Genomic DNA, 27247 nt, shown 5'->3' with positions numbered 1-27247 from the left:
GAGTTGGAACAGGTGATGTCCAGGGTGGGAGGGGTCTGCTGTGATCTTTCCTGACCTTTTCCTGACTCTGGAGGTGAACAGGTCCTGGATGGTGGGCAAGTAAGCAACGATGATCTTTTCTCCAGACCTGACTGACCTTTGTATTCTATTCCTGTCCTGTTTGGTGGTTGATCCAAACCAGACAGTGAATGAGGAGCAGAGAACAGACTCTCTCACTGCAGTGTAAAACTGGATCAGCAGCTCCTGAGGCAGGTTGAACTTCCTGAGCTGGTGCAGGAAGTTCCTGCTGGGCCTCTGCTGGGCCAGAGATGGGGGGCTCCTCCTGAAGTCCACTGTCATCTCCACAGTTTTGAGTGTGTTCAGCTCCAGGTTGTTGCAACCGCACCACAGGGTCAGCTGTTCCACCTCCCATCTGTATACAGACTCATCTCTGTCTCAGATGAGGCCGATGACGATTGTGTCGTCTGCAAATTTCAGGAGTTGAACAGACGGGTCTCCTGAGGTGCGTCGTTGGTGTAGTGGGAGAAGAGCAGGGGGGAGAGCACACATCCCTGAGGGTCACCAGAGCTGATTGTCTGGGTGCTGGATGCGATGTTTCCTGTCTTGTTTGTAATCCACTGAGAAGGGTATGGTGAGCTGGGCCAGTATTGAGAGGAGGAGTTCAGGGCTGTTGGGGTTGAACACCGAGCTCAAGTCCACGAACAGGATCCTTGCATACGTCACTGGGGAGTCAATGTGTTGCAGGATGTAATGCAGCCCCATGTTGAGTGCATCATCCACGCCCTATTTGCCCGGTAGGCAAACTGCAGGGGTTTTAGTTGTGGATCTAGATGGTGATGTTCTTCAGGCCGCTCCACACTGACGCATAGTTGAAATGGTTTTTCAACTTTCAGTGAAGCTGCTCTTTGTTACTCTGGTGTCATCAGTCAGTGTGTTTCTGGCCTGGTTGAACAGGATCCTGTCCCCACAGCTGCAGGCCTCCTCCTTGGCCTGACGTGCCTGAGTTTTGCAGTGAACCAGGGCTTATTGTTATTAAAGGTAGGGAAAGTTTTGGTGGGCACAAACATTTCCTCACAAAAAACAAATGTATAATGTACATTTTTATATTAGTCTTATTTTGATTGGTATCATTTTTGTATTTGACTTAAATAGGATCTTGCTCAACTTGAGCCAGAATAAATTTGTTGAATGAGTCATGTCAATTGTCTTAGTTTGTTTGTACTTGCTGTTATTCTTTTTACGAAATATATATTTTTTAATTGCCAGGTTTTCGGTTTTCCCGACTAGGCGCTCCCCGGACTGCTAAACCCACTCTGTGTGTGACGTGTAGGACCTCCTCCTCCGACACACAGCAGCAGTAATGGCGGAGTTCGACAACTACGACGAGCGGGACCGGGCCTACGGCAGCTTTGGCGGCGGCAGAGGGTGAGTCCCGCTCAGCTCTTTCCTGTGTCTCAAACAGAACCCCCGGCCGGAACGTCGCCGTGATTCCTGCTGCTGTCCGCCCTGAGCCTCGGTCCACCGCGACCAGGCCGCGGAGCCCCTCCCGCCCGGCGCTTGCTATGCAGGCCGCATAGGACTCGGAGGAGGCCGTGACAGCAGCAAGGAACACCGCGGTCCCGAAGCTAACAGGCTAACTGTTAGCAGGGGGCTAGCGAAACAAACGGACACATGTGTTTGGGATCGCACCAGTGCTCGGTGGCTAAATAACGTATATCCGTAAAGTGTTTGTGACAGTGAACCGGCCCCGGTGATAGGTTGGGCGGAGCGGTACATGAGGCCGCAGCAGGTGGAGGTGGTGTCGGAGCTGCAGCTGCAGGCTGCCCGCATGGCTGCATCATGTGTCTGCAGCCGCAGATTCATACACGTAGTTACCAAACATGAGGCTGGGTATCGATGAGGGCTATTGTTTATTGATCAGTTTTGATGTGTGTAGTAAATGTCAGTTTGGCTGCTTTTTGCTGGTCTGTATTCTTATGTGTTTATTAGCTGGTGTCTGTTGAGTGAACGATGTTTTTGTTGGGTTTCATCAGGATGTCTGCAGCTCCTGTAGAATGGATAAAGGCGTTTAGATGTTTTTTGTTTTCCTTCACAGTCAGTTTGTTTTTCTACAGATTTAGAAGTTTCGTGAAAACATCTCGAAGTTGATTTGTTGACCTTTAGTATTGAAACGATTTTATTATCAATTAATCTACCTATTATTATTATTATTAATAATGAATGAATGAATGAATGAATGATGGCATCTATTTATCCACAGAAAACAGTTAAAATAGTCTAAAGTGATGTCTTCAAATTTGTCTGACCAACAGAAGCTCAAAGATGTTCAGTTTATTGTTCAGTTTAAAATTACTTCTGATTATGCTGCTGAAGAAATTAACTTTTTCTGGTATTGACTTAATACACATTTTTGCCCAAAAACCACAGGTTTAGTGATAATAATGCCAGCCTTAAAAATGACAAAATGTCATTAAATGTTAATAATAATTATAATAGAAACATTTAATTCCTCCATCTGTTCATTTTAAGTGATGACTCTTTGATCGTTTGTCTATGTATTTGTTAACGAAACCAGAAAAGAAAAGCAGCACATGTTCTCGTTTAAGAAGCTGGAACTTAAGCATGTTTGGCTTGTAAATTTGTTTTCACTATTTTAGCTTGAAATATTATCAAAAGTAGTTGTTGATTTATTGGTTTATCAGTTAACTGACTCCACATTTCAGCTGTATGATCAGCAGAAACAACACCTGGGTGTTTGGATGAGTCATAATACATTCTAAAGAAATGATTGAACTCATCATCATGAATCATCAGTTTATTTATATATTTTCTAACTCATCATCAATGGAATAAAACAATGTGTTTCTCAACCGTTAATCTTATGTGATGCTGGTGGAACATCAGAGTGAATCAGATAAAAAAAAAAAAGGTCATTTGTCTTTTGCAGAATTTAAACATTTGGGCTGTAATTGTTTGCTGATCAATAGAAAATTGACGTCAACTTGATGTATGAAAAGGTGGTGTGTGATTCACCCTTTTAATGACTTGATGGGCATCAGTGTATGAATGTGATTAAATGGGTAAATATAGACATGTATTGTAAAGCGCCCTGAGTGGGTGAAAAGCGTTAGAAATGCAGGTCCATTCACCATTTAATATACCCTAAATGAATAAGGAGTAGCTCCCCAACCATGACGGTTATATGCATATATTTGAAAGGTAAGAAGGGGATGAATACCTTAATTGTAAGTTAACCTATTTATTTTATCATTCCAGAGTAAATGGAGATACAATAAAGAAGTAAATGATCTAGGATCTTTTGAACATAACTAACTTATTTACAAAAGTTAAATTTGTACAACTTAATTGTTAAAATAGTTCTTAATAAGACATAGTTGGTGTATGGGCTCTGAAAACTGAAGAATTAATGTTTTCAGAGCAGTAAAACATTAATATCCTCTATAAATGGACCATCTCACACATTCTTGTAATTACACCATGGGGGTGTGTACCAGGTCCATTGGGTGAAACAGGTTAAGTAAAAGTAGTGCAGCATAGAAATTCAGTTACAAGTTAAAGTCCTGTAGTAAAACTGCTAGTCAGAATGTAATTAAAATACTCTTCATGCAGAATGATATACTGCAACTAACAACTGTTATAATTGATTAATCTGTAGGTTTGTGCAGATACACGATGATCTCAGGGATCGACGATGGTCTCAGGGATCGACGATGGTCACATCGATCGAATAGTTGATGCCTTAACCAATGGCAAGGCGGTATTTGGCTCGTTTTTGCATGAATGTTTTTATGATATTATTATTACATTAATAGGTTACATTGAATTTGCCCAGTCATAGTTTCCCAAAGTCATGATCCGCATATAACCGGCCTTTGCGGGACACACGGATATGTGCACACTCCCACAGTCTAGTTGGAAATATAACTTATAAAATAATAAATGGAGCTGTATTGGACAGTTAGAAGCTTCAGAGATAAGAACTATTATTTTTAATAATAACTTACAGGAACATTGCATTCAATAGTCCAAATTATCTGTTCAAAAGACATGTATCACAAGAAAACATATGTAATAATTTCCAATATTCACAACTTGATTTTATCTCCTGCAGCACCTGTATTAATCATTTATCAATACATCAGCCTACAGACACTGTTGTTTTCTTCTCATGGAGTCAGCATGAAAACTATTGTACTTCAGTAAATGTCTGCCTTCAGTCTGACGGACGGACACAGTTGCATTCGGGGGGATCTCTGTCATTTGTAACAGCGGCATTACACCAATGTTGTGGAGCTGGTTTCGTTACCAGCACAGTGCAGTGGAAAAGGCGCTGCCAAAACTGCCAGAGAGAAAGCAAATCGCTGCCTGTTTTCTGCTTGTTTCAGTGGTGTCGCCAGGTCTGGATAGGCATTCCGCTATGTACACTTTGCAATGGCGGCCTGCTGGTGCAGAATTACTGCTGCCGCTGTGTCAGAATTTTATGAAATGAAGTGGCAATTACAGGACTCTGCGAGGGCTTTTAATTTGACACAAAGGTGAAGAACCATCGACGGAGCATTCTGGAATCTTTGGGCGACTCCGCCCCCGAGGGACGTGAGAGATGAGTAAGCAGAAAGACAGGGAGAGAAAGGTAGATGTGACAAGCTAATGTTCAGTTAGATATAGATTTTACAGTTTAACATTCACCATTAACGATACCGATAACATTACTTATCGGAGTCATGGACAATCATGGGACAGGGGTAGACAATAAGGGAAATTTGAAGATCACTGGCCCCACCATTGTAACCACTGGCCCAGGAATCGATCCCCATAATAACGAAAAAGAACTATTTGATTTAACAACATTTACTTTAATACTGCAGTACTGAGGTCAAAACATGCAAATACATAAATCAAAAGTGCATATGTTCGTCTCACATATGTACACGACTCTTCAACCGCAAGCGAAGTTGCTCTGCATCATAAACGTGTCGATGCATATTAGGGATGGGACGATACACTTAAACTCACGATAACTCACGATACACGATACACGATACACTTAAACTCACGATACAATGCACCTCGATATGCCAGGGTCACGAAACGATATGTCACGATACGATATCAAAAAACAAACTAACAAAACAAAATATTACTGCGTAATTACAACTTTATTTTAGTTTTGTTTCAGTTGCACACAAGGAAACACACGGCCCAACAGTTCAAACACAAACAAGAACACTCCCTTAGTGCTCTAACCCTAGTTTAAGTTATGGGTCATTCCGTGTCATTTCATCAAATGCCTCCCACCTGACCATCTCAGAATGTCCTGAAAAAATTCAAGTACAAAGACACACTTGTTAATAGGACAAATCCAAAATATTAGGTCTCTACTTTCAATAGTTTTCTCATGAAACATCATTCAATGAAGGGTAGTTTAGACGGTTTTTGGCATCATGCTCTGAAAAGCCATTTTTAAACGGCAATATCTAGAAAACTATCTCACCTGTGGCCTTCAAAATTTCTACAGTGTATATCTGTTACTAAACGCCTCCAGACATGGAATATCAGGGGTGTAGCTCAATGATAACCTAGTATGGTAGGTACTTAAAAAGGGGCTTGTTGAAATAAAGTAGTACATTTGAAGGATGGCTGAGCTCCCATTTTTGCAGATAAAAGACTTCTATCACTTCTGCCTCTATCTCTGGGGTTAGCTTAAACATTCTACAAAATATGGTTTCTCTCAGATGATTAGTTTCACAGATATTAAGGCTCAAAAATGGAAGTAAACACATCTTTGCCCAACTTCAGAGTCATATTCCAAAAAACTGACAACACGTATCAGGTCCAAACTTACTTTTTTTTAAAGATCATATTCTTGTTAAAATCATATTAAAAAATCGGGAGGGTGTTTTGCCTCAATTTGTCGCAGTGATTTTTTAAAATCCTGATATTGGTGGGGTTTTTGTGGCTGGTTTTGGTACTGCATGTCCTAACGGCCTACTTGTAAACATCACAGGAGGGCAATTCAATTGTGCTTTTTATCATTTACCAAAGACTTACATGTGACTAAATGCTACTGATAAATTTAGCCTCACGAAAACATTAAAATGGATCACAGTTGTAGTTACAGAGGCAATACGTCCTTGAATGTGAGTTAAACATGGTGAAAGCAGCTTTTAAGGTCTTAAACCATGAACAAACATAGCAAAATATTGAAGACTGTACATTTTGTCATACTTTAAGTACATACATTACACAACCAAATCAAATAATAATGTTAATTTGAGCATAAATATTTTACATTACAGTACAAAAGTCTCCAAAGTGCGATATTGAATAACAGTTTGTCTCTATGCTCACTATGAGGGATCACACATTTTTCATCTTTTAGATCCAATTCCTTAGTCACATTCATTAATTTGGCAGTGACTTTACAAATAGTCTAATGTACATCTCTGCTCTATTGTGCTCATCTTTTTTGATGGCATACATGCACCCACTTTCTGTAGAGGGAACGTCAATCCTTGCAATTCTATGCGGCAGTGGGACATTGCACATGTCTTCTCTTCTTGGCCAGTAGAAACTCTTGGCAGGGCCATGTGGGTGCATGAACTGAACCAGTACATCTTCATCTGAAACATCTCTGATACTTCCTATCCACCATTTCTGATCATACACACAACTCACATATTGTCTCATAGTGAGCACAGAGACAAACTGTTATTCAATATCAAACTTTGGAGACTTTTCTACTGTAATGTAAAATCTTTATGCTCAAATTAAGATTATTATTTGATTTGGTTGTGTAATTTATATACTTAAAGTATGACAAAATGTACAGTCTTCAATTCATTTGTTCATGGTTTAAGACATTAAAAGCTGCTTTCAGCATGTTCAACTCACATCCAAGGACTTATTGCCTCTATAACTACAACTGTGCTACAATTTAATGTTTTCATAAGGCAAAATTTATCAGTAGTATTTAGTCACATATAAGTCTTTGGTAAATGGTAAAAAAAACACATTTGAAATGCCCTGCTGTGATGTTTACTTGTAGGATATTAAGACATGCAGTACCAAAAACGGCCACAAAAGCCCCACCAATATCAGGATTTTAAAAAATCACTGCGACAAATTGAGGCAAAACCCCCTCCTGATTTTTGAATATGATTTTAACAAGAATATGATCTTTCAAAAGAAGTAAGTTTGGACCTGATACGTGTTGTCAGTTTTTTGGAATATGACTCTGAAGTTGGGCAAAGATGTGTTAACTTCCATTTTTGAGCCTTAATATCTGTGAAACTAATCATCTGAGAGAAACCATATTTTGTAGGATGTTTAAGCTAACACCAGAGATAGAGGCAGAAGTGATAGAAGTCTTTTATCTGCAAAAATGGGAGCTCAGTCACTCTTCAAATGTACTACTTTATTTCAACAAGCCACATTTTAAGTACCTACCATACTAGGTTATCATTGAGCTACACCCCTGATATTCGATGTCTGGAGGCTATCAGTAACAGATATACACTGTAGAAATTTTGAAGGCCACAGGTGAGATAGTTTTCCAGATATTGCTGTTTAAAAATGGCTTTTCAGAGCATGATGCCAAAAACCGTCTAAACTACCCTTCATTCAATGATGTTTCATGAGAAAACTATTGACAGTAGAGACTTAATATTTTGGATTTTTCCTATTAACAAGTGTATCTTTGTACTCAAATTTTTTCAGGACATTGTGAGATGGTCAGGTGGGAAGATTTTCAGAAATTTGATGAAATGACACGGAATGACCCTTATCTCAGCCTCTCTTAAAGGCGCTATATGTAAGAATGTGGCCAAAAACGATACTACAGTCAAATTCAAAACACTGCAGCGAGTTGTATCCGTCTCCCCCTCCACCCCCTCCCCTCCAGACTCAAGGGTGCCGGAGCTGTTGGCGTATCCAAACGCGCCGAAGGCGGCCGGACAGCGGAGTAACAACGTTACTCATTTAGATCGTAGAAACAAACGTTAGCAGCACAGCTCGTAACAGGACAGTGCTAATGCTGCTAGCGTCCAGCCGATGTCCGACCGGCCGCCGTCAAGCGGCTGGACGGCGGCTGGACAGCCGGATGCCCATAACAGGACAGTGCTAATGCTGCTAGCGTTAGCTGTGCTGCTAACGTTTGTTTCTATGATCGAAATGAATAACGTTGTTACTTGAGCCAATTATTTTTTAATGAGAAAATACTGCCAGACAAATTACCTGTATCCAGCGGAGCGTCCTCAATTTCGACCTCATTCGACTCCATTGTTCGGCGGTTTGAGGGCAAGGTAGTTGGTGCTAATGTTTGTTAGCTTGCTGTACAGTGTTGTTACAACACTGTTGTTGCAGCATGCGCTGTGACCTGCACCGTTCCTCGGATGTAATTTCTTTTTCATTTAGTTTTCCGCTGCTTAACCAGCAGATGGTGCTGCCAGCCTGCCACCATAGACTGTATAGCCTGCCGCACACATATACACACAAACACACACACTAAATTATTTATATACTACACAAATCATGTGGCAGTGCCATCTAGTCTTCATTTCGCGATCCATTTTTTTCAAACTCGATGCGTATCGTCACGTTTTGTATCGCGATATTTCGCCAAACGATATTTCGTCCCATCCCTAATGCGTATAACGGCGGCCTCGCCTTTTCCACCTCGGGTGCTCAGAGCTTTTAGATAGAATGCAGTATCGACTCGTCTCGCCTCTGATGGGGCTCTGTGACGACCTCCGTACGCCTTTCTGCCTCGGCGAGCGCTTGGACTGACGGCGGGCGGAATACTCCCGCAATGAAAAGGAGGTCCAAAAGGGGCTAGAGATGAGGAAGATGGTCAGGCACAAGAAATACCTCCTGGTTCTTCTGCAGTATGTGGTGGTTACTGCAATATTTTAATGTTCTTACTGGTTACATGATAAAATGTGATGTGAGAGAATTATCTAATGTTATTCATTCTCAAATATAACATGATTACACAAGCAACACAAGTAGACATGCAGGAGTAGTGGAGGTGATTGGAGGAGGAGAGGAGACAAAGCACAGACTATCACGACCCTAAAAAGGTAGACATTCAAAACTTCCACCCACAGTTGTATAAATAGTTATGTAAATACATAAATTCTAAAATTCGTTTTATGAAGTGTGACTTTATTTCTTCATTATAACTTCATTCATCCTAAGTGACTCGCAGCAGGAAGAGTACAGGAAAAATGGCTTCAGCAACAAGAAGTGAGTCTATAGCCCATTTTATACTGCCTTTTTGTTGCGAGAGTATTGCTCCTTTTTTCCACCACGTCGTCAGTGTAAACCCTACTGAGACGGAAAGGGGTGACAGAATGTTATGCCTCTGAGATGCCAACGGAGGTAGTCACAGAGCCGCAAGGCCTTCTGTGGTGAGTCTATGTAGTGAGTCTATGGGCGCATTAACACTAGGCCATCCTTTCTGTGCCTCGGCATAGCCTAAAATCCTGATTGTTTGGCCAGTGTGAGCGCTCCTTACTGAAGAACGGTGCGCTTCCTCGACCCCGTCACACTTGGAAGAGGTGGATTTGAGTACGGTACAGTTCATGCACATGCACGGGTACGCAATGTGGACAAGACGTAGGCTTTAATCGATAGGCCGCCCTACTCATTATCTCTCAGTGTTCAGCTAGGCTCTCCCCCCTGCTATCGAGCCAATTTATGACTGAAAATACTGTTGATGAGTGCGTAGGACACAGCGGGATTCTGGGACAGGTTTTGTCGTGGCGAGCGATTGCCGAGCAGTTTTTTTTAATTATCCCGGTAATTTGTCTGCGTGAGAAACACTAGATGTGGCGTGTGCTGCTTTGTCCTCTGACAATGTAAACAGACTGGTCTGTCTCCGTAACGGGCTGAATGTAAAGGAGGACTAAGCTGACTTGTTGTTCTATGGAGTGAAAAGGATTTATCTTTCTGACTTCACAGCAGAATATTTCCTTGTTCTTTTTTCCATATTTGCATGTTCTATTGTGGACCTTTTTTGAAATGTTCTGTTAGCGCATATAAGAAATATGCCTTTTTCAAGCTGACAGTTCATTTTGATGGCCTTGATGTTTTTTTGGAAATCTGTAGTTCACATGAGAGAATCTGTGCTTAAAGTTAAAAAAAGCTGCTATTTAACAATAGTATTTGAATTTAAATACTTCCTTTGTGTTGATTCTACATAAATTCCATCATTTTACATTTAAATATCCATTATAACATACTTTATTCTTAAGAAGAATCAAAGCGATTAATTGTGCGATTAATTAGTTAATTTTTTTTAATCGATTGACAGCACTAATTTTAAAATGTACTACTTTGCCTCTGATGCAGCCGCCCGCAGTCACTACTCTCTGGTCTTTATTTTTTTTATTCTAACTTCATAAAACTTCAGGGAACTATTTCATTTATTTTATTGCTCAATGCTTCTGATAGCGCCCTGTATTTTTTGTGTTCAGGTCATGTAGAAAGGGTCTGTTAATCAAACATATGCTTTAAGGCATTTCAACAAAGTTTTGTTTTAAGAGTTTGTGTTATTCTAAATTTAGCGTGACACACAGGTTGATGGGAAATCAGTTAGTGTAGCTGTGTGTCTGCCTGGATGACTGTCAGCGTTTACACCAAAGCATTACAGCCCGGCACGATGTTGGCGGGCTTGTTAACATGAATTACACTTTCAGTTGTACGCCAACCAGATTTGTCGATATTAACTTATGGAACCACACACGTGAAGAAATTGCAAAAAGAACAAAACCTTGAACCTTTTTGATTTCTTTGCATGAAAACATGATCATTTATCGTTCACATTTCTGTATGCCATTAAAATTATTATGCTGTTAAATAGACAATGTTTTTGTTTGTCTGTATTTCATTTTTAATTGACATTTGTATGGATACTCACAGAATCTGTGTGGGAAGTTTCTGCATTGACAACACAACTAAAAGGCTGCTCACACCTGTTTTACATATAATAATAATGAGTTTAATTTAAACGGCTTCCTTTTAAATGCAAACAAAATCTCAAAGTGCTTAACATCCGCAATAAAAACAAAAGTACAGCATTAAAATTAAAAACAATTATCACTAAAGAACCATGTAATTAAAAACGGATTCATACAATTATAAAAAAATTATTTCTACACCCAAAAGGAACTATTTTTCTATTATCTATTTTTCACCTGTCTACCATAATAACAACCTGGACAGATTTCTAAAATGACTAATGATCATATTTATGATTATCCCGATATAGGAAATTCATGACGAACAAGGTATTGTGAGTGTTTTTTATGCTGATCCGTGATAATAATCCTTTATCGTCCCATTAGTAATTCTCAAGGCTACTGTATGGTAAACATGAAGACATAACCCGTTAACTGCCCAGTGTTTCTTTATCTTATGATGCTCTTTGTCTGCCACCCCGCCAGGCCCCGTGGAGGCGGCAGCGGCGGCGGCTCCGGAGGCCCCAGGAAGCAGAAGGAGCTGCCAACAGGGCCCCCGTACACGGCGTACGTGGGAAACCTGCCATTCAACACAGTGCAGGGAGACATCGACATCATCTTCAAAGAGCTCAGCATTCGCAGCGTCCGATTGGTCAGAGACAAAGACACGGACAAGTTTAAAGGTCAGATGTCATTGTATGATAGATGATCATTACTGCCTGGTTGTGTCGGTTTATTAACGCCTCTGACCGTGTCTTTGTCACTTAAGGTTTTTGTTATGTTGAGTTTGAAGACCTGGAGTCTCTAAAAGAAGCTTTGACGTACGACGGTGCTGTGAGTATCTGATGGTTTTATTCTTCAGTCTGAAAAGGTCAGACCTCTTGAGATGTAAAGAACAAGTTTGTTTTTAACTGAGAAGTTTGTAATCTCTGGCCACCCAAGCTGATTTTCTTCGACTGTAATATATACTCCTCCATGAAATCCAAAAAATGACATTTCAGCACCGTATGGTCTCAATACCAGAGTTGTGACTTGGATACGGTACCCTGCCTAAATGTCTCAATGCAAAACTGAAACGATGCCGTGGCAAAAATCTAAAACGTCATAAACATGGAACTTAAAATTACGTTTCCTGTTAATGTTACTGAGAAAATGTTCCGCTGAGGTAACTGCTGCCTGGTGCCCCAACTTCCAGCGCTCCTTAGACAGTAGCACTGTTCCATTGTGGTACCTGTTCCAAAAATTCAGTGCCCTGCTGAAAACAGAGATTTTAGACCTGTTGCATGAACTAGTGTTGTCATGAAGTGTTTGAGAAAATGATGGTCCTTGTGCTGAAAGCTGAAGTAGCCTCTCATCTAGACCCGCTCCAGTTTGCTTACCGGGCTGGGCGAAGCACGGAGGCTACGGTCATTTGTGTGACCCACTTAATTAATAAGCACCTAGAGAACCCAGCATCATATACACCAGTCCTGTTTGCTGATTTTAGCTCTGCAGTGAAATTAAACAGGTGTCCTCTTACAAATACCTCAGCATCTAAATAGACGGTCTGCTAAAATGGAATGTGCATGTTGAACATCTCTGTGCCAAACTAGGCCAGAGACTACACTTCCTTCGTAGACTGAGGCTGATTGGAGATAGCACAAGGATCATGACACTGTTTTACAATGCAGTCCTGGAAAGTGTAATCAGATATGGTATGGCCGTACCATGAGTGTTGTGGAAGTGAGGACTGAATCGATCCACAAGAGGATGGTTTTAACTTTGCAGCAGTCAAAACATAAACTCCAGGTCCAGGTTTTAGCTAGTATAACTAACTAGAAGGATGAGTCAAGAAATTCATTTGAAAAGATTAAAGCAGGACAAGAACCATTCGCCTAAACTAAAAAAAACAATGAAAATAACAGCGCTGCTCTAATTACTGACCAAATAAACTGCTAAAATTAGACTCCCTGTCTTCTCTGAATCTGTCCAAGCATCTCCTGTAATTCATCAAACTAGGGATGCAAATTATCGAGTAATTCATTTATCAATAGTTGTTTAATCTTATCGATCGATGATCTATTAATTGATAAGCGGCAATTCTTCTGAGAAGCTGAATTTCCCTCTGAATATGTTCCATCTAATGCATACGTAACATAAAATGCTATCTTCCTTATGATATAAAGAAAAATGCAAATCATATTTTGAATAATTTCGTTTTAATGCATTAATTTGGGGAATTTTGAGAACCAAATATGACATATCAATTACTGACCAATTTCTTACAAACTGCTGGTTCTGATCCAAATGTTGACATACTAAATGGGGTTGAGTTGTTTAAGCATTCAAGAAAAGATGAAAACAAAAATGACTAAAACACAGTGCTGAGCTTATACTATTAGTTTATTATGACTATTATGACTATTATTATTAATAATAATAATAATAATAATATAAGTGGGTGACTATTCCTCAGCCTTCCTTGGTGTTGGTTTTGACTGAAGCCCCGTTCACATACGTCGCTACTCGCCCATCTCTGAGCGACAGCTGTCAATGAATGTGAATGTGTTCTAGCAGAATGTGGACAGGCGATGAGATGTGGGCGGGGACGGAGAGAAAATACGTTTTTCTGCGATGCGAGTGAAGCGAGTACCAATCGGAATGTAGAATAGAGATGATTGACAGTTGACGTCAACAGAGAGTTGCCGCTTGAACTCAGTGATTTTTTTTTTTGCCAGCGAGTAGAATTCAGCGAGAAAGCGAGTGACGGGCGAGTAGCCACATATGTGAACGGGGCTATACGCGCCGTCAAACTCGCCAGCTTGAGGGGGGGTCGGCGCGGGGGACGCCTTGCCATGGCGACGGGGGAAAACAGAACGTTGATGTGCCAAATCAGCCGCGAGGATTTCCCCTTATAATAAGCGCTGCGGAAGCGGAATCAAAATAATTTTGATAACATCGAGACTATGGCGGCCTAAATTAGACTCGTCAATGTGTGGGAAACACTGCTCGTCTTGTTGATGTCGTCAGAGCCCTGCTTCGCTTGTGTTAGCGCATGTGCGTCAAGTACGTCTGGCGTCAAGCGCGCCCTCACGTGGACTGGCGGGGAATTACGGGTTCAAAACGCAATTAATTGCAATTAATTTATTTTAATCGAGTAATTTCTTATCGACAATTAATCGATAATCGAAAGAGCATGTGTTAAAGTATTATTTTACTGTGTTTCTCAGTAACGTGAAGTGGACCGAAAGGATAAGCAGTCCGACGGTGAGAGTGACATTCTCTTCACAAACAACACAACACAGAGCTTTCTACAGTTACTGTTGTGGCGTCCTGCTTTTAGAAGCTTTCCATCATCCACTTCTCACAGAACTTCATCTGAATTTGTTATCATTTTGTGTATTTTTGTTTTGGAAGCCTCTGTCGCCCATGCTGCAGTACCACTCTCCACCTGAACCGTTACTGAAGCCCTGATTATGCTTCCACGTAGTGATCACGCAACGGCAACGCAACGGCCATGCAGTTGCTGGGAGACCGTGATGGTTCTGCGTTGGGTTTACGTGTCGAAATGCAATTCAATGCCACACCGGTGAAGGGCGCTATGTTTTTTGTAAAGACTGACCGACCGACCGAGACTCTTGGCGTATATCGTCGTTAGCCTCGTTATAGCGTATTTGTTTACTTTCCGGCTTTAAACGTCCACAATTTTTCAGAACTTGGTGTTTTATTTCTTTGTGCAAAAGCGAGAAGGTGCAAACAATAAAACGAGGTAAAAACAATAAAAGTAGCCTTTTAAAAGTTTAAATGGCGGTGTTTATGAGTGGACACCGGATAGCGGTCTCCAGCGGATGTAGTTAGCGGACCAATCACAGCCAATGCCACTGCGCTGCGGTGTTTCGTCGCCTCCACGCGCGTCTAGGATTTTTGGGAGGTACACGTCAGGCCCTTGCGTTGGACGTAAGGGGGGTCCGCAAGCCCCCTTGCGTTGTGTCGACGCGGAAGCATAACTCAGCCTTGATGTTCCGGCAGGGGTGCTGTTTTACAGAAAATGTTCTTATTGAACCTTGTTTAATGTGATATGTGGTTGTAAACATTCAGTTAACTGTCAAAGAAATCACATAAACTCAAGTATAGGGGACATGACATATCGGCATCCATTTTTAAATTCATACTTTTTTATTTTTTTATTTTGTTTTAACATTTTTAATAAATAGGAAAACAAATGTTAAATTCCATGTTCTGTCATCTATTTTCCATTACTTTCCCTGAAGTTTTAGGATTTTGCAGTGGTATCGTTTCAGTATCGGTGCAGGAATTGATGGAGACGTGCAGGCATTCACTTCTGATTGGTCAACATTTACGACCAGAATACAATCCAAATCCAATTTGGCTTTGAGAGGAAAATTGGGATGTTCTGAAATAGATGAGATCCGTGAGGGACGCTTCTGCATTTCAATTTTAAGATTATTGAAATGATTATTTTCAAGGGTGCATCATTTTGTCGTTAGGACTAGATGGAAAATGGGTAATATCAATTCCTAGATGCTTAATGGTCCCATATGTTAACACTTAAAGATATATCTGTACCGTTTGTGTGACCACTTCTATAATGGTGTTGACAAAAATTGCTGATTTAATTTCCCCTCTCGCTTTTCTGAGGGCCCCCTCCCAAACGCCGTCTTAGTAATTACTATTCATGAGCAAAACACTTCGCAAAGCAAAGATCCACTCGGAACACGGCCTGGGATCAGATTTTAGATTCGCATACGAGAGCTGTAAGAGGATCGGTTTGACCATACCGGTTCGATTCATATTCAGATGAAGAGGACCAGATTTGAGAAGATGGGAGCATGATGTTTCAGAGTGGTAAGTTTTGTTTTTTGATTTTAACATGTACTATGTTGTTAGCCAGTGGATGGCCAATGTTAGCATACCAACCTTCTCTGTTGGTTGCCATGGAAGCAGCGAAGACACTGTTGCTGCCTTACTTACTTAGTCAGAAGTTGCACGCTAAATATTTTTTGACATTGTGACCAGATGCCCTCTGAGGGAGAGAATGTGTGCTACTTTGAGAGACCTCCGATAACCTTACAAATATACAGGCTTCCATCACTGCATCTACATACATGATGAAGCTGTGTACATGAAGACAGTTGGCGTCACCTGTTTCCTACTATGTATAATCCCTGTCATATTTAATTTAGCCAATTAGTTAATGTTGATGAATAATAAGTTGTGACCAGCGTCCTGACCTACCACGGTGCATGGTGAATCACACAAGCCTGGAACCTGTCTGTCCCAAACCTTCTTGATTTATTTGTATTTCAGAGGCACAACAACGTCAGTTTTAATATTGTGCTTGCAGCACACACTACCTAATGGACTGCATGGTTACAATTGTTTTCATACCAGTGTTACATTCTTTATGTATGCTCTAAAGATGCCATTTCAGTCCAACATACTGCATATGTGAACTTTTTGTGGTCTTGTATTTACATGAAGTAGTACCACAGAATATATAATTTGTGATGAAAGTACGTGACAATCATTTTTAATTTATTCGTAAATATCTCCCATCTAAGTTGCCGATTTGAGAGGAAGTATTGCCTTTACAATCAACCTCCACAGAGGAAATCAAAACAGATTTCAATTTACAATATTGGTTATTAATCCAATGTGCCATTTGACCAGCTATACCTTTATTTACCTGGGCAACTTGTGAAATGTCTTGCTTTCTCGAAGGTAGGACATGAACTCGGCATCCCTGCCACAATAAAGAGCTCATATGAGAGATTTACATACAGCTGTTTTAATGATATTATGCTACATTTATTAAAACCACTATGAACATGATTATGTGTTGCCAGCATATTATAGATAACAATTCATGAATGCCTGCATGACAGAGCAAGTCGACTACATGAAGCCTCTACAAGTAAACTATTTAGTGTGGACAGAGCTACATTTGCCACACCGTGTCTTTATAATTTAGGACAGCTGCTGTGCTTTAGAGGTTTAACAGATCCCAAAGTGCTTTAAATTGTTAAATTACAACATGTTAGAAAATACCTACAGGATGTGTACATATGTTTCATAGTTTCAGGAGATTGATCACTAATGAAACATGGATGTTACAGATCCTCCTAAATCCTACACAGTAGCCATTGAAATTGTATTGTTTTGTCAGTGGATCAATGTGTAAATGTAGATGTTATTATAAGAGACTGGAGCTTCGAGCAAAGAGGAGTCCGTATCTCTGCTGGTGGCAGCTTGAAGCGAGTGTTGCTCCTCTCTCAACACAACAAATCCTTTTATGTAATATATTTACATAAAGCTGTTTTAATTATACATAAATACAAAAATGTAAACGGAGTTATAACCATTTCTATTTCTTGTTTTTGTCAGCTGGTGCGGGTTTCTTGACTGACGTGTCAGGATGGTTATCACCTTCGAATAAGGAAAGAATATCCGAACGGCAGCTACGCCGGCTGTGCTGAGGTACTGGTCGTTTTTGCTTCGGAAGGTTCCTAACTGAAGAAGTGACCCGGAAGTAAACAATGGCGGCCATGATGAGAGCTGTTTGAATTCTCCAAATGCAAAGGAAAGGAGCTCCAATGCTTCCTTTCAGATCTCCTTTAGCATCGGATACAATGGCTCTTCCTCTACGAAAAGAAAGAAGATTACGCCGACCCACAATTCCTTGCGAGAGCAACATTTAAAGTGACGCACACCTCTGCGTTCATGAAAACGAACGATATGTCTATTTGCATATAACAATGACTTTCATGCAGACATATAGTAATTGTATTTGTGTTGATACATGTGTGTGGACAGTGATAATAATTTAATGGTATTTTTTTTATTTATTTCAATCATGTTACAAATGTTTGACAAAAACTAAACTAAAACCACAAATGAAATGTAAATACAGCCAACGGTCAAGCGGGAAGGAGGAGCTGCTGGACCTGAAGCCGGTCAGTGAACCAGCTGTTTATAGAACCAACATGGGGAGAAGTGGACGATGCACTTTTTGTAGTCCATTATTGTATGTAGACCCACGTCAATCGTCCATCATCAGCTGTCAATCATCAGTGGGTGCATGAAAATGATGTAGCTTGGCGAAAGTCCGGTCGGATTCTCTGAGCACTGCGGTCGACTTTTCCTAAATCATTTTGAGTTTTTGACCCATTTTTTGACTATTCAACCGAAGCTGAAGTGTGACGACTGCAATGGCGTCTTCCATGGACGGCACAGTGAACTCAGAGCAAAGATCCGTTCAGAGAGAAGACTCAAAACAGTTCTCATTGGATATTGTTTTCTGTAATGCACCTTTTTAAAAATGACTTTCAAGTAAAGAACAATGTACTTAATTTGTAATGTTGTACTATGTGTAATAAATTGTGATAATTTACTTTCTGAACGTTTGCTCAATCTTCCTTGGCTTGGGGCTTCTTTGCTTTCAGGAAGGCAGCTTCTCCTATGGCTCTTATACTTACTCTTACACTACAATCCTTGGTGCAAAGCTGATGACGTAGCCATCAATGGTTTAACGCAATCAAACGTCCTCTTGGTAGGACGCTAAAAATATTACATTCAATCTGAAATGATGAGCATTAAATTGGGATGGCTCAGTTGCAAAGGTCACGGATAGTTTCTTCAATATTGGATACTCCTATAGCGTTGTATAGCCCCTGATTCAGTATCTCCTCTGGTGTAAAATGCTGCGTACACCAGAATAGGGCAACTCCGATCGGGTTAAGTCTCCAAAAATAGTAAAATGTCTCTTTTAGAAGGTTTTGCCTTGATTTATTTAACCCTCTACAGCCAGGAATAATGCACTTTCCTGACCAGTTTCCAGCAACATGGCCAGCTAATTTTCTCTGTCCCGCTTTACACTTGTCTGCCAATGACTTGTTGTAGTGACGTAGAAAGTGGCTCAAATCTAACTGGCTTGTAAAGGTTGGAGGCGATGTAGTTGTGGGGGAGTTAGAGGAATGGCAGCAGTAACACTTCACAGCTTTTATTTTACATCGGGGGTGTGTAACACAAAACTCAATGTAAACCCATTGTGACGATATGGGACCTTTAACTCACCCAGGAATAGCCATTGAGTTGTTGAACAGCAATATAACGTTTTTATCATGAGCACTGCTGATTTTGCAACATATGACCTCTGACCCCTGCAGCTGCTAGATCAGAGGTCACTGAGGGTGGACATTGCAGAGGGACGAAGGCAAGAACGGGGAGGACCAGGAGGAGGCGGCAGCGGCTTCGGTTTCAGGAAAGATGACGCAAGAGGTATGACCGTCAGAAAGACAGACAGGTATTAGTTCACTAACATTGTTTTACTTGACCTCCTGTTGCTTCTCCTCCAAGTCTGACCGGTCCACACTGATTAAATCATGAGGTCACTGAGCTGATACAATGTTGGACTTGGAGGAGGAGGAGGACTCTTCATCCTCTCAACATCTCATCCTCACATAACCACCCCCCTCCCTTCTCTGGTCCACAGTTCTAGTTTAACATTAATAAAATAGAAATATTAAACTGTTCACCTCCTTGGAGGTGCTGCCAACCACTCTTGATTCCTGCTCCCCGTCTCTACCTGCTACGCTTTCCTCTCTCTTTCCCCCTCTGTCCTCCTCCACCTCTCTCTGTCCCCCCCCCCCTCCTCTCTCTCTTTCTCTCTCTCTCTTTCTCTCTCTCTTCCCCCCTTGTCTCTCCTCCTCTCAGTGTTAAACTCCCCCTGTCCTCTGCAGGACAAGGAGCTTCTCGAGGAGCTTCCAGAGGAGGAGGACGTGACTCCCGTGAGGACTTCGACCAACAAGGAGGAGGTGCGGTCAGAGAGTTCAACAATTCAGGTTGGATAGCGGCAGATCCCAGCCGACCAATCGGAAAGCAGCAAGGCTGCCAGTCAGATGACCTGCCATAGAAGGCCTTTAAATAGCGAATAAATAAATGGCATCTACAGGTGAACCTCCTTCCAAATGTTAGAGGTATATCTTTTAAATGTAGTCACAAATGAATGCGTCTCAGGCGACGATCCACAGACGAAGACGCAAGTTGTTTGAGGTCATCTAAATAGTTCGGTAAAAGTTGTACTACTACCTCGTAGGATCAAATGGGTGGTAACCCTGTTTTCCCCCCATCATGCCTTTCACCTCAGCCATCTCATGCTCATCGGTCACCTTACAGGTTCCAGGCACTGCAGGACATCCGAGGGCATCTGTCTAAAGACTAACCTGTCCGTCTGTTCACCTGTCTCTCTGTAGGCTTTAGAGACGATGACTTCATGGGAGCACGGAGTCGAGGCAGCGGCGGTCGCCCCGGTGAAAGAAGGGGGGGAGGTACTGGAGCACCTGGAGGACCTGGAGCTGCCGGAGCACCTGGAGCTGGAGGACCAGCGCGCTTCAGAGAGGGGGGGGGACCCCCCCGCGGAGGAACGCCAGACTTCAGGGAACCCTCTGATGGTGACGCAACTTCCTGTCTGTCTACATTGGTGATTTAGTCCTGTGATTAGTAAATGAGTGTTTAAGTCCCACGATTTCTAAATTATTTATCCTGAAATGACGGATTTAGCTGCATGACTCCTAAATCAATGATTTAGTCGCTTGGTTCTTAAATCTGTGATTTGGTCACCTGATTCTTAAATCAGTTATGTAGGAGGTTCAATCTTAAATCAGTGATTTAATCACCTGATTCTTAAATCAGTTATGTAGGAGGTTCAATCTTAAATCAGTGATTTAATCACTTGATTCTTAAATCAGCGATTTAGTCGCTTGGTTCTAAAATCAGTTATTTAGCCTTTTCTAAGTATTTTTTTATTTTTTTTAAACTCATAATGTCATACTTGACAGATAATGTACGTGTTAGGGGTGTAACGGTACACAAAAATCTCGGTTCGGTACGTACCTCGGTTTTGAGGTTACGGTTCGGTTCATTTTCGGTACAGTAAGAAAACAAAATGCAAAATATAAATGTGCTAGTTGTTTATTACTTTTGTGCTTTTAACAGTAGGAACATGCACTGGAGCTAGAATGCTGCTCAAAAATATAAATACAAGTATTTAAAATATTTATTTAAAAAATAAAAATAAATAAAAATAACAGACTGTTTCTTTAAAAAAAATATTTTCTCCATCTGATGTGCAAAATTGAACAGTTGCAACACTAAATAGTTTCAAGTTGTTGCTCAGATTAAATAACATGAATAAGGCTCAGACTGTTTTTTTTAAAAACAAATATTTTCTCCATCTGATGTGCAAAATTGAACAGGGCAGGGAGAGGCTGTTTAAATGCGTTGGGGAGCTGTGTTTGCACTAAAGGCGGGTCCACACCGGACCGAAAATCGGCGTCTTTGAGAGAGTCGGCGTCCGTGACATGAGTCTCCTTGGTGTGGTCGCTCGAATCGGCCCACGTCGGCGTTCATTTCAGCCGATTCAAATGTGTAATCCGCCATTCGAGTCGGCCATATTAAGTAGCCCGACTTCATTTACCGACGCGAGTCGGGCAGTCGGTGCGGTGTGGACCCGCCTTAACGCTACGCTCGTCTTTCTCCTCGTTGTAGCGATGTTCACGTGGGGGTGGTGACGTTTCAAATGCGTCAACAGGTTTGACGTGTTGCCAGAAACATACCCGACCTCACATGAACAATGTCGGCAAACCGCTTTGCCGAAGTGTTCCCAAACAGGAGACCTTAATGTCGCGGGAGGGTCCTCCAACTCTGGCTTGTTGCCAACGCTAGCGGCATTAGCCATGACGTCCGCTACTACTGCTGTTTATTGTGTCGCGGTGTGCGCAACTGCGCATGTGCGGCTGCAGCACGCTCCACAAATGCGGTCCTCTACTTAATATGTCCGTATGGAAACTCGTTCGGTACGCCTCCGTTCCGAACCGAGCACCCCGTACCGAAACGGTTCAATACAAATACATGTACCGTTACACCCCTAGTACGTGTGCATTTTCAGTCACGAGTTCTACATTTTGTGTTTTAAGACCGTTATATACACTGAATTTGAAAAGACCTTGAGTACCATACAGCCATATGTGCAAATACTCAGACATGCAACCTGGTCCTTTATCAGTAAAAATGTTATTACAATATCAGTCAGGATATTTTATTACATTGGTGAAGTTATTACATTATTGGGTTTTATTACAATTTTGATTGAGTTAAGTACAAATTTTATTACATTTTCAGGAAATGATTATATTATAGGGTGCAACACATCAATGATTGAGACGTGTAACTAATCATTTTGATTATTTAGAACTCCCCTGTTGGTGAGAGATGGTACTTGGTCAAGAACGTACTAGTGAGAACGAAATGACAGCAGGAAGTCGTCTAGTGTTTGACGACGTGTTGGTCTCTTTGTTTTTTGACAGAGGAGCGCGCACAGAGGCCTCGGCTGCAGCTGAAGCCTCGGACCGTCGCCGAGCCGCTCAACCAGGTCGCCAACCCTAACTCTGCCATCTTCGGTGGAGCCAAGCCGCGAGAGGAGGTGATCCCCAAAGAACAACCTTAAGAGACTGAAGGCCATGAGGGCTGGATGGAGGGAGGGAGAGGGAGGAGGGGTCAGAGCGAACAAGATAGAGAACTTTAACGAGGAGAGAGAGGGAGAGAGAGAGAGACATCAACAGGATGAGTTTAAACGAACGACTCCATTAGCATTCCTTCCTTCCGGACAGACAGACAGACAGACACAGTGGAAAGCACCCCCCTCTTCTTCTATTTCTTCCTCCTCTACTTCTTCTTCCTCCTCTTCTTCTCTTTCTTCTTCTTCTTGTTTGAGTTCAGTTTGAGCAAAATATTGATTCTTAGCTGGAATAAAGACGACACTGATGAATAATAATAACCTGTAAACACAAACACAACAAGCAGCTTGTGAATGCATGTCTGAACTTATGGTTTCTCTGCCCCGCGCCCCTCACCCCTACCGCCGCTTACTGTGATGTCATAGCTGCTTTGTCCTGTAGCCTCGCCCCCTGCTCTCTGCCACCGGGTCAAAGGTCACCTGCCATTTACTCCAACAGAAGCTGGGGGGTGGGGGGACGGTGTCTGTTCCTCACTGCTCGTTACCGTGGTGATCCATCAATCAGATTTGATGTTTTTGTCCTGAAAACTTCTCGGTGTTTGTTTCTATTCTGCTTGTCTTTGTGGTTGGGCGGAGTTTAATCTGTGCCAGGGCAAGCGTCTCGACAGGCTCCGCCTCCACAGGCTCCGCCTCCACAGGGGAAACGCTTTTAAAGTTAACGCTGACGCCTGGGCCCTGCTTTTCACCTGTAGCTAAACTCATTCATCCAGCTGATGACAGTGCTTTTATTTTGAAATAAAGCAGAAACACCGCAAGTGACTGTAGTGCAAACCTTAATAATGTCACACAAAAACAATCATTTAATACATTTTAATGTTAGTGTTCAAATGAACTCCTTTTAATGTCAACTTAAATCCTGTAGCTCAGTTCACGTCAAATGTTTTTATTTATTTCCTTCACAAAGTGAGTTTTCCTTGTGAAAATATACAAGTGATAAAAGAGATGAGCTGCATGTTCTCATCTAAAATCATTTTTGTATCGACATGTTTAATTATGAAGTTCATGTATGTGGTTCACAGTAAAAGAGGACTCTTGCTATGACAACCGATATTAAACTGTAAATATACACAAGTCCAGACTCATGTGAAGTCGTCAGCACTAATCTAGATGAGTCGGCTATGAAGAACGGGGCCCAGAAGTTCTTGATTTATGTTCTCATGACGCACTGCAACAGGACAACCTGCTCAGTCGTAGCTGACCAATGAGTAGATGGAGTTGCATTCACTGCCTGAAGGATCTTTCTCCATTTGGCTTACCTAAACAGTGTCACCATAAAGCTGCGTTCAGGTCCCGTACTGCCTGCTGTAAAATAATTAATTATTAAAGATGATCACATTTCAAATGCTACCAGAGGATGTGATGACGAAGGATCGATGGTATCTTTCACAAGATTTCATCGCTAGCTTCATTGGTGGCTGCGTCCCAATCATTCAGAGGCTTCATTTGAAGACCGAGCGCGTCGCAGTGGCTCGGCTGTCATTTCAAATACAGCCGAGAAACGGGGCCTTGTTTGACCGGATTCAGAGGTGACCCAACTTATCCCAAGATTCATTGCGCGCTGGTGATGATTGGATTTGAATCAATGTGGCGTCTACAAGCCGATCAGCAAAAGGCAGCCTGAAATATATCATGAAGCATATCCTTCTTCATAATATAAACTAAAAAGAATAAAATATGATCTCTGCCTCCATTTTGATCATCAACAAACATCGTTAGTTTCCTCTCCTGTGTTTTTTTTGTCAACCGCAGCTGGTTGCTAGGCGACGGGAGCAGCAAATGGTGGTGACGTAAACAGGAAATGCTCTGTCGACCTTGTCATTTAAAGGACTTGTGGACGCTGAATTGGGGCAAGACTATAGTTACTGCAATCATTGAATCCGATGCTTTTTACGTCGTCCCACACACCCTGAACGCAGTACTGTTCAGCAGCAATTTAGGCTCCTTTAAATGGTTGTCTCAGTCTGATGCAGAGAAGCTGGATGGTTCACGACGACGCAATGGCGTGTTCGTCTTCGTCCAATCAGATTTAAATACAAGACGTCTACGCTGAAGAGCGTCTCTGATTGGTCCATTGATCCACACTGAAAACTTCACCTGAACCAATGTCTTTCTTTCCCTTTCCTCTTTCTTCTTTTAACTACTTTTCATCGCTCTGCGATGAAGGGACACGTCTCACCCGACGGTGGCACCACCACCTCTTTAAAAATGTTTGACAAACAGAAAAGAGAAAAACTGCAAAAAGAAAACAAGATAAAACCAGATGGTTCTTATTTTTTAATCTATTTTCTTTTTCATTTCTCTATTTTTCTAATATCCATCTCATTGACAGATGATTTTCATGATTTTAAAGAAAACACAGGAAGGAATGAAATTTAGTTTTCAGACTTAGCCGTATATCCTCCATCCCAGTTTAATCCCTCTTTCTCCAGCTCCTTTGATAAACTCAACTGTTTATTGATCAGCATTCATGGATCAGCTGTTGGCTCTGATTAACTCATTGATTATTGATAGGGTACATGCAGTGAGGAATGGAAGAACATAAAATGACGTAAAACTGTTACTGTGCCCTGTTATCCTTAATTTTATTTTTCCCTCCTTTTTTCTTCATCTCTTCATTTTTGTTGTTCTTCATCTGTCTTTGATTGCAGCAGCCCTGACTCATTAAAATCAGCAGCCACATTCGACCGGACGGTGCGCTAACACAACGCCAGCGTCACCAGCAGGAGAGAAGAAATGTAAAGGTTTTTGTGCAGTTTTTTTGTTATTTCACTGTGCATAATGTAGAAGCTGACTGCCACCAATAAAGTATTGTAAAAATTGATTTGAATGAGCTGCGAAAGTCCAAATTATCCTAATTATCATACAATGAAGTTTTGTAGTTAAAACTCATTTTTTTGCATTCTTAATCTTCATGTCTTGAACCTGCTGCCACAAACGGAGACACTGACCATAAACCTGGTCCAGGTGAATGTTTTCAGGTCTATGTGGATCAGGATCAGGTCTGTAGAGGATGAGGATTTAACCCTTGAGTCGGTGGTTTTGGTCGGTTTCCGTCTGTGTCGCTTTGACAACGTTTGTGTCGCTGATAAACAGTTCTCCTGGACATTTGCTTTACTGTACTATAGAATAAAAATGGCTGTTTTAACTTTTTCTTTTTGTTCATTTTTTTCCTACACTGTTTATGGCAATAAATCTCTCATCATCATCGAACGTCAACTAGAATGTGTTTAATTTCAGGGTGGGTGGGTCAAGTCCTCGGTTTGATTAAGACGAAATAAAGCTTGTACTGTTTCCGCCTCCAACTGTCGACCACTTCTTTATTTGACCTTTAAATGTTTATCTTCAGATGAATACAACTCACAATATCACAACCTTTCATCTTCTCTGAATATTTAAACACAGCTCAGATCTCATAACCTTCAATATATTTTTGATTCCAGATTTTGTAATTAGTGTTACATTTAAAAGAATAACTAAGTAACTAAGTATCTACTCGAGTACATCCTCCTCCACTACATCTCCGACGGCATAAGTTACTTTCTGTCACACACACAACTACATTTGTGTATGTATATGTAATTGGTGCAAAATTGTATTACAAAAAGACTACTAAAACTTATAACTGCAACAACATTAACGAAAACAAAACATCCGTCAACAATAGTTAGAACAATAATGTAAATAATATAAAATAGAAACAATTGCCAAAAGAGCTAATTAGGTGTGTGCATATATGATATGATCCACAGTAATAAAAGATGGGATGAGATGGGCAGTAATGGTGATTATAGTAGAATATCGAAAAATAGATAACATTTCTGTATTGTAACTACATGGCCAAAATATATAAGTAAATAAATAAATGTGCCTGTATGCTAGTTTGGGTGTGTTGTATTAATTGAGATATTAAGAAGATGGTTATCATGGCTGGTCATCACTTGGCTTTCCACAATTTCTTAAAGTATAGTGGAACTATTTTGAGTGGAGTTAACTCACCAAACCAATGTTCAGTATAATAAATTGCATTATGTAATCTCGTTCTACATTTAGATCCAATTAAGTTTGGTCTCATCAGACATTTTAACTAGTATTAGTATCATGACTTTCTATTAAATCAATATTCACACAAATGAGGCAAATTAAATATTGTCAGAATCTAAATTATTAAACAATACTATGACACTTTATTTTTAGTCCGAAAACAATAGTCTAAATAATCTGCTCAAATATGAGATACTTGTACTTAACTTAAGTACTTTCCTTCACCACCACTTAGATAAAAAATGTTCTCTACATTGGTCTGATAGCTTTAGTTACTTCCTGTCCAGGTAAAACCATGTACGGTATCTCCAGATGTGTTGGTGTTGACGGTTTGTGATATATATACATAAACTGAAGCATGACGTTGCCATTAATATGTAATTGTAATAAAACTCCCATACATTTTTATAAGAAGGATGCATATTTTGCTTGTGTAATGTTCTGGATTAGAGGTATAGAATAAAATGTAAATGCTCAGTAAATGTACATCATCCACCACTGCTCTTTATACACTTACTGTAGTACTCAAAATAATATATAAATATGTGGAACATGTTTTTCTCTCACACATTCAGTTTTCAAATTAAATTGTCTCCAGTATTTTAAGTACCCAAATTTAACACATCAAATCTAAAGTGAGTTGAACAAAGACTGG

General features: G+C 40.9%; 1 protein-coding gene across 6 annotated transcripts; it reads left to right on the top strand.

Annotated features, from left to right (window-relative positions):
* Window positions 1–1285: 1285 nt before the first annotated feature.
* eif4h (eukaryotic translation initiation factor 4h) lies at window positions 1286–25759 on the top strand. Of its 6 annotated transcripts, none has more exons than XM_084018928.1 (8): window positions 1286–1425; window positions 11466–11662; window positions 11749–11813; window positions 19145–19281; window positions 19692–19792; window positions 20231–20428; window positions 22343–22458; window positions 25203–25759. In XM_084018928.1, the coding sequence occupies exons 1-8, from the start codon at window positions 1361–1363 to the stop codon at window positions 25206–25208; spliced, it is 885 nt and encodes a 294-aa protein (XP_083875054.1). In that variant the 5' UTR covers window positions 1286–1360; the 3' UTR covers window positions 25209–25759. The 6 variants fall into 6 exon arrangements, with proteins under 6 accessions (XP_083875054.1, XP_083875053.1, XP_083875056.1 ...); XM_084018927.1 differs by having other exon boundaries at window positions 25200–25759; XM_084018930.1 differs by lacking the exon at window positions 25203–25759 and having other exon boundaries at window positions 19145–19256; window positions 19724–19792; window positions 22343–22497.
* The last annotated feature ends 1488 nt before the right edge of the window (window positions 25760–27247 follow it).

This window comes from Eutrigla gurnardus (assembly GCF_963514095.1).
Source record: "Eutrigla gurnardus genome assembly, chromosome: 10".
Classification (NCBI taxonomy): domain Eukaryota; kingdom Metazoa; phylum Chordata; class Actinopteri; order Perciformes; family Triglidae; genus Eutrigla; species Eutrigla gurnardus.
The sequence above is the reverse complement of the archived record's forward strand: the minus strand, read 5'-3'. Positions and strand labels throughout refer to the sequence as shown.